The 11,747-nt window shown below is 30.5% G+C and overlaps 1 protein-coding gene across 1 annotated transcript in view; it reads right to left on the reverse strand.

The window, feature by feature from the left end:
• LOC111625736 (nucleolar protein 4-like) overlaps positions 1-10,011 on the reverse strand; it is a 39,433-nt gene extending 29,422 nt beyond the window's left edge. The window contains exons 1-3 of the mRNA XM_023368954.1: positions 9,909-10,011; positions 9,638-9,763; positions 3,105-3,213 (exon numbers count right to left, since the gene is read on the reverse strand). Of these exons, the coding sequence (XP_023224722.1) occupies positions 3,105-3,213; positions 9,638-9,763; positions 9,909-9,965 (292 nt within the window). The 5' untranslated portion in view covers positions 9,966-10,011. The remainder of the gene's footprint in view (positions 1-3,104; positions 3,214-9,637; positions 9,764-9,908) is intronic.
• Positions 10,012-11,747: the final 1,736 nt, after the last annotated feature.

Consider the following 11,747-nt stretch of genomic DNA (forward strand, 5'->3'; position numbering starts at 1 on the left):
TATTTTTAATATTTATTTGTATTTTACCCTTCCAGAATAGTTAGTTCAATTAAAAAGTGTGCGATCTAGCTACTTCAGCCCCTTGTTCAGAAAAGAAAAATATGAACTCTGATCAATTAGTCTGGCTCATTCAGAAAAATAGAGTACTTACTTAGAGCAGGGATAATAAAGGAATGATCCAAAATATTTAAATTCAATTGGGTCAAAATAATTTTACTACTAAACACAAATACTACAAAGAACACCTCATATTTAATAAATTAAATTGATATATTTTGTATTTAAAATAAATGAATTATTACAAAATTTAAAAATATTTTAAAATTAATAAGTATATAATAAATTTTCTTTCATTTAAATAAAAAAACTAAAGTAATGCGGGAGTCGGAGTCGACACATTTTTTCCGACTCCTCTAGCCAGAAATTCCTCCCGACTCCGACTCCACAGCCCTGGTCAAATTTAAAAAATGGAACTGGCAGGTCTTACAGACATCTTTTTCTTTTTCACCCTTACCACTTGAGGATATTTCAGCTTTATAACTACTGGAAAGTAAATGATGGACAGACTGTCTTCAAATTAATTTTCATAAAATTGCCATCTGACAAAATTCTACAATTGAAACTTATGCAAAGATTTGTCACTAGGGAAAAGCTATAAATGTACATTTACCAATGCTTACTTTCCAGTAGATATAAAGCTCAAACATCCCCAAGTAGGAAAAATGGAAAAAAAAAAAGATGTCTGTATGATCCACTAGTTCTAATTTTTACATTTGTAATTTTAATTGGATATTTTTCTGTGTTTTTTAAAAGTTGTTTTTAAATTAAGCAACCTAAAAAGAAAAGCTGGGTTGTATTCTGGAACACTAGAAGTAAATAAATGGTGATTCCTGTTTTTGAACAGACTGTGTCTTCAATTAATTTTCATATTTCTATTAGTATTAGTAATGAATGTATTTTTCTAGTTTATTTCAGTTTTATTATTTTTGATTGATACAAGTTTCTAATTCTGCAAAGTTTATTGGAATTTTATTCAATATTCACAAAACTAAAAGTGTTTAAATAAGTAATTGGAGTTAAAAGCCAGTAACACTTCTGATTAATCTTTCTAGAAAGTAGCAACTAAAAGTGAAATCTGAATGTGCAACTTTCAAAGAACCTAAATTTGAAGAAAGTAAATTCTTAGATCATCTGTGAAACACTAAGAACTGAACATTTTAAAATTTGTAATAGATTTTAATATAAGTATCCACAGTATAAAGAAAAAATATGTCACTCCATTTAATATTCAGACAGATGTATAACAAATAATCATTTTGTGTGTGTGTGTGTGAAAAGGTTGATTTGGTTTATTTAGAACAAACATATTATAGACATACAAAATGAAAGTTAAAATTGTATAGAATTTTAAAAAATCGGGACTAATTTATACAACTTTTAAACTGAAATTTAATATTCAGACTAATAAAAGAACCTATTATCAAAAATAGTGAATTTAGTAATTCAACATTATTCAACTATCCATAAATTACATCTGCATTTTTTAAAAAATTTTTACTCCCCTTTCCCTCTTCAGACATCCAACTAAACTCGATCTCCCTTAAAACCTTTATCCCTTTATGAATGATAAATACCCATAAATATAAACAAAACACACAAAAAATTTTGAAATAAATATAATAAATGTACACATTATATAAAATTTAATGAAACAAACAGGTGTCTACCAAAGCTCAATTCCCCCCTTCAAATGAGGACAGTCCCTTAGTTGGACCTTCTTTTGAGTACAATACAGCTTTTAATCTCTTTGGCATCAAATAAATCAGTTTTGCAGTATACTCAGGGCTAATTCCATTCCATTTTGTGATAAGTGCACTTTTTTCAGATCAGTTTTATTCTTGATGCTGTGTTCAAATTCTTTAAGTTCATCCCATAAATTTTCTATAGCATTGATATCTGGTAAGTGGGGAGGGATTTCTGTAACTTTTAGACATTTAAAGAGCAAATACTGTCTCACATAATATGCTTCATGCTTGAGGTCATTATCCCAATAAAAGTGAAAAGTGTCAGATATTCCTAACTTTTGAGCATAATAAAATATTCAATTATACATTTGTCCATGGTGCCATGGATTATTAGTTAATTCCACATGAATATATGTAACACCGCAAACACAGTAGGTACAAATGACCTGTTTACTCCCAGCAGACAACCATGATATGCCAAAATACACCCCATACTAAAACAGTTGTCCTCTAGTTTCAGTTCTTCATTAACTTTTCACCAGATATTTTTGAAGTGCCAGAACACAAACTATCATATTTGCTTTTATCAGTAAAAAGAACATTAGTCCAGAAATAATTATTATTATTAGCTACATAAGTTTGCAAAATTCATGTTTTCTGTTGATTAATTTTTTTGAACAATAGTTTCTTTCTTGGCATGTGCTCATGATAACATTTTAAAATTGTTTCAGTATTTTCTTTTGTTTCATAAAATCTCTCACTTATTTTTGTATTATACCAGAAATTATACCATTTTCATTCTTGTATCACTTTATTACATTCCATGCAATACTTTTATTAATGTTGACAATATTTGCAATGTCTCTTACACTTTTGTTTTTATTGTAATGGTTGAATTATAAACCTCCATTGAACCATTGTAGTATTTTTTTCTTTTCTTTCCATGTCACTGATTCTGTGCTTTCAATTAGAACAAATACAACATCCAACTCAATTATGTAGCAAAACAACACTTCTGTATATACCATACACATACACAAACAAACAGAATTCTGGATTATCCTAGAATCTGGATTATTCCATTAGTGCTCTGTTCAAATATTAAATTTCCACTTTCTCTAGATATATATTGAAAATATCTTTAAAAAAATAATTAATTTTGCAGTTACTTTTATTTAATATTTGGTAATATATCAATAATATAATATAAGAAACTTTTTAATTTCTTATATTTTCTATCTCCTTTAAAAAGTTTTCTATATCCCCTTTTTAATTTTCTTATTTTGTTATACATCATCTCAGAATGGAGTCATTGTATTTGATTTTTATCAATTTGAATTGAAATGTAAATTCACTTACACTTTAAAATTTTATTATATAACAAATAATTATTCATGGTTTCTATAGCAATCTTGGCAACATCTTCATATTTAAATTCAACAAATGCATAACCTTTGCTTCTTCCAGTCTAAAAAAAAACAAAGATTTAAAAGAATTAAAAAATTAGAAAGGCAATTAAAATTTAAAATCAAAATTAATAAAATATTTTATCAATTTTCTAACGAAATTTTGATGATGAAAATAAAATGTAACAAAAAAAGAAGATAATACATTTTAATGATTGAAGGCTTGGTGGAAAATGGCATATTCTACTATCAGAAGTTTTGAGAAAAAGAATTTTTACACCAATACTTTAATATGTAATGTTTTATTAATTTGGATATGCAACTCATGGGAAATGCAGCTGAACTGTGAAAGTTTCTTAAAAGACAGATCAGCAATGCTCAAATCCAATTGTTTTTGTAGTTTTTCAAGTTAAGTGTTTTTCCATTAAGCCTCTCAATTTTTTATACACATCGGAGGTAGGGTCCAAAAAATTCAGGAACTGGATCCATACAAAAATGTATGAGTATAGTAGACAAATGGTGATTTTTCAATTGTCTTACAACAAACTCCTCATGTGCAGAGAAGTGGTATCATCCAAATGGGCCACACATTTGCTGTAGTACAGTACATCCAGATATTGTGAACAAGGTTCATAGTAATCAATTATTTGTAAAAATGGTATTTATTGAACAGCATGTTAACATTAAGTTTTGTGTTTGTTTGGATCAAGATACAACAGAAACTTGCATGTTGAAGTAGGGCAATAACCGATGAAGAAAACACACCTAAATTATGTATTTCAGTTCAGAAGCCTTTAAATTGAATAAAATTCAGGGAAGGCAGGGAAGAAGTCCAAGTAGAAAACCAGTGACAGCACACACAACTTATAACATTTTGAAGATTGCTGTGATTATGTGTGCCAACAGACATCATATGATCAAACATAACTCAAATAGATTTTTTTGTTTGTATTCTTCAGAAATATGGTTTATTACATTCCCACTTTTTTCAAAACAGCTGATAAAATTTGTCACATCAAACAAAAAAAAACACAGAAACAAATGAATTTTTTCTTTATTCCATTGAATGCATTACTGTACCTTTTGTTTTGTATTTCTCATTGATTTAATATTAACATATGGCAAACAGAATTTTGAGTTGTTAAATTTATTATTTTTTGTTCTGCAGCAGCTATAAATAGTTTCTTTTTAATTCAAACTGATTAAGGCAGTCTATATGAGTTCAAATTAATAAGTCTATTGTAATATATGAATTACTGTTATTAAATAATAATAGACTAAAGTGAATTCAGAAAAAATATGCTTTACTAGAGAAAAAAATATACAATATTAAAAATTTAATACTTCTTATTCTAGAAATTATATTTTCTTTTTTAAAGAATAATTTGATAGAAAAGTTTTAAGGCTGCAATTCCCACTCAAGTAAATTTTAAGATTTTATTGTTTTTAGGACTTTTCTGAACATGTTTAGCAACAATCAATCTTTCATTCTGAGTTTATACATGACTAAAATAGTCTGGAAAAATGTAATTCGAAGTTTGTTTGTCTTTATGAATGCATTTCTAAAAAATATATAACACGACCTTTGTGGATCTCCAGCACAAAACCTTTACTAAACAAACATTTTTGTTAAATTTAAACATTAAGAATCTACCAGATTGTGTTTAGATCAATTCAGATTCAGATTGTATCTAAAAAGATTCTGTTAAAGACATCCCACTTGACAATTTTTAGTTGATTGCACTACTTCAAATTTCTTTCAGTACAAAATTATTTTCTTATGCCACTTGGTATATTAAAAGCTATAAATGTTTTAAGATTACTTAAACACTTAGTGTCATAAGTGGATCAGTAATTGAAATCAGTCCACAAACAAATTTTTTCAAAATGACTAGAACCATATTTCACCGTAATTGACAAGACTATGTCTTGTTTATAAAATCATACTGCCACCCATTCTTACCAGCATAGAGGTATGAAGGAGAACATGTCAAGAGTTGATATTTGGCAGAGAGTATTAGGTGCCCAAATCATTTGCGCATAAAAAAATCCAGACTTGTAGGTAGTCAGGGGACCAAGAATCAAGTCAAAATAAAATACAAAATGGCAACCCTCTTCTACAAACACACAAAACAGCCACCTCACTCCACTGAAGTCAGGTAGGGGAGAGTACCACCAACAGTCATTCTAAGAAGTGAACTCTGACCTTAGTACTGAACACGTAGTTTCTTCCATGTTAAATAAAATTTGTAATCTAATTTTGTAAATTTGAAAGTGCTTCAAATATGACGTTAAAACGGTTTTATGTCGTTACAAGTGGGCTTTTTTTAACATTATCTAATATAGTAAGATCGTAGGTCCAATAAAAATTTGATGTTGTATTAGGGTTGTCGTTACATCTGATGATGTTATAATCGGGTTAAACTGTATATTGTTTGTGCAAAATAAAAAAACAATTTCGGACAATACAATAGCCACAATTATTTTTTTCAAAAACAGGAACTTTTCGTTACACATCGACAAAAATTTAACCCGAGCCGACACGCAACAAAGAGAAATTTTGAAATCAGATAGCTTAATTTCATTGAAGATGCATCATGGACGATCTCGTGGTTGTGGCCAATGAAGTTTGAATGATCGCACCCAAAAGCAGTGATATCAAAGAAGATACAAGAATGAGAACGAGACCTCCCTTGAGCATCAAAGTGATTCTGTCTTCGAGACATAGTCTTGTCCCAAATACGGTTTTGCTGTTTTACTTGTTTATTTACTGCTATTATCTAAACTTTCAAAAAAACAAAAATGCATTTAAACTCCATTTTATAATTATTTTAATTTAATTTCACAAAAGTATTGGTCCATGAGGTATTGGAATGAAAACATTGTCACAATGCCAGGCTGCAATCTTTAATCATATTTTTAATTTATTTAATTTAAAATATATGATCTCCATCTCAAATTAATAGTGGCATGCTACTGTACATCATACTTTTTCTTTAACAATAGAGTCTTGCCAGTAATCTGTAACACCTTTCATGGGAAAATTGAAATAACATTACTTCTGGTTTGCATCAGAAGTTCGTATATAGTTAATTGGGAGCCTCCTGCCCCTAAGGTTTCCATATCTGGTCTTATCTTTCATCTATGTAACTCCATTCTTAAGTATATAATAGCAACTGCACATCGGGTTGTATAAATTAAATTAAATCTGACTTACAGAACCTATAACCGATGCGTATCCAATTGTTCTTTCAACAACCAAACATTTTCATAACCCCTTCTGGGTTCTTCATCAGGAGAACAGCTGGATCAAACAGCAAACAACGAATAGAAGTTTGAATAAATCCGAACTTCGTAAAGTTTGAATCGTTCAATTCGCTTACTCCGTCACGAGACAAGATTGAAATTGAAATTGTTCTAATTCGACGGTCGATGTTCAAATTTAAGAGAAAGATACAAAATGTGTTATTGAGATATAAATATTTAATATTCTCATGTTCCCTATTATCATTTATTTTTAAGGTTTAATAAAAAATATTTTGTTATCACTCTGTATGGAGTAGGTTTTGCCACGCCATGGAAAGGCCTATTTCTTCTCTTGAATTAATACAATCGGATGTGTCATACGCCCTAAAAATTTCCATCTCTTCTAGCCATTTTAGTTGGTGAATATGGGGTGTGGAGACAATTATCCTTGCTCTATTGAAGTCCGCCACTATATCGGGATCAGTGGCATAGGTGGAGAGCGAGGTTGTGTGTCTGTTGTGTTGTATGTCCGACATATGCTCTTTTAATCTAACCTCTAATGGGCATTTAGTTGATCCCACGTATACCAGGTCTCTGTTAAACCTGTTGTCCCTTACAGGAATTTTATGTACGCCTGATAACCTCTCCGTCCTGGATCTGTCTTTTTCATTACGTAGGATATCAAACAAGGTGCTGCACCTTCTGTATGCTATGTTGACTTTTCGTTGTTTAGCAATGGTGCTGTACAGAGACTTCAATAGAGGGTTGAACTTAATGGGTATCCTCACATTTTCCATATTATTGCTTGTGTTTTGTGTGTTCACTACAATGTTGGAAGAAGCCTGTGTTTGTTCGTGGCCCTCCACGATCTTTTGTATGATATTTCGGTAACCGTGGGACCTGGCGATACGTTCCAAGTATTTTAACTCCTCCATCAGTGCTTTTTGTGTGGAAGAGTGTGTGTAAGCTTGTTTGACCAATGCCCTGAATGCCGCCATTTTGTACTGGAAGGGATCACATGAGCTTACTGGTATGTATGCCAATACACTAGTAGGTTTGTGAAAAACCGATGTGCAAATGATGGAAATTCCTCCACGACATTATCTTGTACAAAAGATATGTTGACGACATCATCATCTTATGGAGGACAACTCCCAACTTATCCTGTTTTTTAGAAGAAATAAATGATAACCCGTATGGACTGACACTAGGGATGGAACAACACAGTAACACCAGAGTACATTTCCTGGATTGGACATAAGATTTGAAGATTCCATCATCCGCACATTGGTTTTTCGCAAACCTACTAGTGTATCGGCATACATACAGTAAGCTCATGTGATCCCTTCCAGTACAAAATTTCAATCTTGTCTCGTGACGGAGTAAGCGAATTGAACGATTCAAACTCTACGAAGTTCGGATTTATTCAAACTTCTTCTATTCGTTGTTTGCTGTTTGATCCAGCTGTTCTCCTGATGAAGAACCAGAAGGGGTTAGGAAAACATTTGATTGTTGAAAGAACAATTGGATACGCATCGGTTATAGGTTCTGTAAGTCAGATTTAATTTAATCCATTCTTAAAATTAAGGAAAGATGAACAGATGACGACAATGGGAATTTATAGTTCTGCATTTTTTTTCAAATGCAGCAATAAAAAAAAAATACTGGTGCACAAACAGAAAATGTTTTAACAACATTGCTATAACATGTTTTGCATTTATTGTTTTAAATAAAATATTTTATTTCCAAACAAACAACGTCTTTATGTGGTATTGGTCACACATCTTTCATATAATATATATTATTATTATATAACCTTCAATTTTGAAATTAAAGTGATTAGCTATATAAAACATATATATTTGTAAATTTAGATAACAAATTTATAGTAATAAGCATTTAATCTGAATTTGAAAGCAATTTGATTATCTATTATTTTACCTATTATTTTTATTGAAGTTAATCTCAAAAAATAAATTGCCATTGTCAAATCTTAACTCAGTGGATTTTGTTATAGAATGTTACAGTATTATGGATGCATAACTAAGGCAAAGTTTATCAAACTGTGACTCCGAAGACAGGCTGTTCAGAGTCACAAAAGAGGTAATCACATGTTGGGAATAAGAGATCACTGCAATATCACGTGATTCCTGCAAAGTGTAGTGCAAAAGAATAAATTATTTTGCAAGAAGAATAAGTTGTCCGAAAACACTTCAGAAGTGTAGTAATATCAAAGTGAGGTTACCCGACAGATACTTTATGTGCCTGTCATCTAACCACAATGACAAGCTTAAGCAATGGCATATTAAATGGGGCACAGTAAATAAGTAGTCCTATTTTTTTTTATAGCACTTTATATGCAGGTTGCCCATAATGTAGTGCAAAAGAAGAAATTATTTTACAGGAATAAGTTGTCCGAAAACACTTCAGAAGTGTAATAATATCAAAGTGAGGTTATCTGACAGACACTTTGTGTCTCTGTCATCTGACCACAATGACAAGCTTAAGCAATGGAATATTAAATGGGACACAGTAAATAAGTAGTCCTAATTTTGTTTATAGCACTTTATATGCAGATTGCCCATAAAAAATTCTTTGGTTTGAAAATGTCTAATAAATATGTCTGTTTTAAAATAAAATAAAAAAAGAAACACACGGTGTACTTAACAAAATTAATTACCATGATTTTTTCAACTTATAATGAAAAAGCTGGTCAGACTATCAGATAAATGTCTCAGTTAACAAGATGATTACATCAATAAATTGTTTATGTATATAATTTTAATTTTTTGTAAATTTTATATATTTTGTGTTATTTGCTTTAGTAATCTCATTCCTTTCGGAATGAGGTTTGCAACACTAAAAGGAATAAAGGTGAAGTTCAAGCAAGTACCCGGAAGTGAACTGACGTGTTGTTTTATCGTTTCCAATTTTCTTTTGTCTTGCTCTCCTCACACTCGACCCCACAACTATGACTGCAAACAATACAACATATATATATAAATCTTATATTCGATATCTCAGACAAGTTTCTTTCTTATGATCGAGTATGAAACCTTGTTTTTTTTTTTGATCAACCCTTATGTATTGTACTCTTATCAAACTTTCTGTATATTGTATTTGTTTCCATCTTCCATTTGTTTAATGTTACATCCAATATTGAAATATTATATATTACAGCGGTAATTTACTTTATTTAATAATAAAATTTCAAACAATTAAAACAATAGTGATACAAACCTTTCTACTTCTTACTACTCTGACTCGATTAACTGCTCCAAACTGAGAAAAGAAACTCTTCAACTCTTCTTCATAAAAACCATGCGGTAAATGTCCAACATACATTACACCACTTTTATGAAGTCCCTATCAAAATTCCAAACAAAAAAGATACTTTAATTATTTAACTGCAAAATAAATTATCCTTAATTCAAAAGTTGTTACTTAGTCATAACTTTGTTTGTTATAATTTTATCACATTTATGTAATATTTCTAGTAATAAGAACTTACGAATTTTTTTCCCTTCTTCATCTTCTTATCCACGTGTTTCTCAGACTCGGCCGCCATTTTCAAATAAAACTTGTATGAATGTTGCCACCTTAAATTTTCAAATAATACTAGATTGAGTCAAAAAAGCGCTAAATTCAATTGAGGGAGGAAAAGGCGAAATTATACTATTAATTAAATAAAAAGTAATAAGAGATAATAATTGAGACCGATGTATCCGACCCGAAAAATTCCCCCAAAATCGAATCAGGATGAGTTGAAAAACTCGTCCCGATTCGATTCCGGGTCCCAAAGGTTAACCTTAACCGCTCGACTTCATGCCGTCAACACAGCTTCTCTCGATCAAACATGTTCAAACATGTTGACTTGTAGACAGTTAGGTTTCTTAAAAAGTAACATTACAAAATGATTCAAATATCTGGAAACACCTTTTAATTTCGAGCAGGGTTGACAAGATTGACTTTTCACGTGCAAAGATAGTAACCGGAGTAAAACCTGTATGGGAGTGAAGGTGATGCTGGCGGGCGTCATCGTCAATGCAGCTCAGAACTTTCAAATGGAAAGGGGATTTAGTTAAGCCCAGAAACACGATAAAAGCATCAATTTTGCCGCAATTTCAATAGTTTAGGAGTTCACGTGTAAAGTATACGTAAAATGATTATAAGATATACTCAATGTCTCTACCATATTCTTAGATATACAAGTTACGATGTTTGGGCCAGATTTCATGAACCCACTGAAGCACCGAAATTTCATCACAACAGTCCAATGTTTACTTCTTCAAATGGAGGCATTTAAATTGTACGTATATAAAAATTTAAACAGAAAATTTCACCGTATATACAAACAATGGTGAAATCATATTGTGAAAATGCGAAATTTTCTATCTGTTAAAAATCATTTTCAAGGACAACAAAAAAAAAGGTCCCATTTGATTCTCCATACATGAATTTCTACGTACTACATTAACAAAATTAATATATCTTCAGTAATTTTGGAATGTAAAGAATATAAGGCACTTTTGATTCGCCTAGTATATTATAATTATAAAAGTGTTTATTTTTTTAATTACTTTCATTAACATTCAAGAAGCAATTTTTAAAGTTCGCATAAAGGCGGCTCACAGCCTTCCAGTATAGTGGAAAACCCACTAGATCTGGTGGAAATATCAAAATTTAGCGGAATTTCTGGTGCGAAACAATTTTTATGGCAAATTAGTGGATATTAAGATATTAAAGCATTTAGTGAGATTTTTAGTTGGTTAAAAACTCTCGATGTTTCTATAAGAAATTTCATCACAAAAAAGAAACAAAAAGACAAGACATTAGATAAATATTAATTAAACAGAATGAAATCTTACAAAATCACTCACGACTTGCATTTGTTTTATTTTTCTGGTTTTTAGTTTTTCACTATCTGTGATCTACAACACTTGCATACGACAAAAAGAGGAGTAATTTATTCATATAATAAAAACATTAATGGTATTAGACATTAGTGTATCGATACACTAATGTCTAATACCATTAATGTTTTCGTCTTCCTCTGCTAAACAATGAAACAAAACTCTCAGAACGATAACAAGAAGAAAATGTGTGGACGAAAGTATCGGATAACTGTTCTTCTGTAGAATTAAAACGTTTCAAAAAATACGCTGACTGTTATAAACAATGGCCCTGTAAAAACTGAAACTTGTCAGCAATGCTACTGTACATGAATATTATGAAAATACATTTTTAAAATGTACTTTCATAATATTCATGGAAAATTTAATCCTCTTTATGGGATGAACTGTTTCAGAACCATTGTTGTAAATAAAAAAAATTAAATTAGTGCAATATA

The sequence above is a fragment of the Centruroides sculpturatus genome, unplaced genomic scaffold (assembly GCF_000671375.1).
Source record: "Centruroides sculpturatus isolate CEXI.00-Female unplaced genomic scaffold, Cexi_2.0 scaffold502, whole genome shotgun sequence".
Lineage (NCBI taxonomy): Eukaryota > Metazoa > Arthropoda > Arachnida > Scorpiones > Buthidae > Centruroides > Centruroides sculpturatus.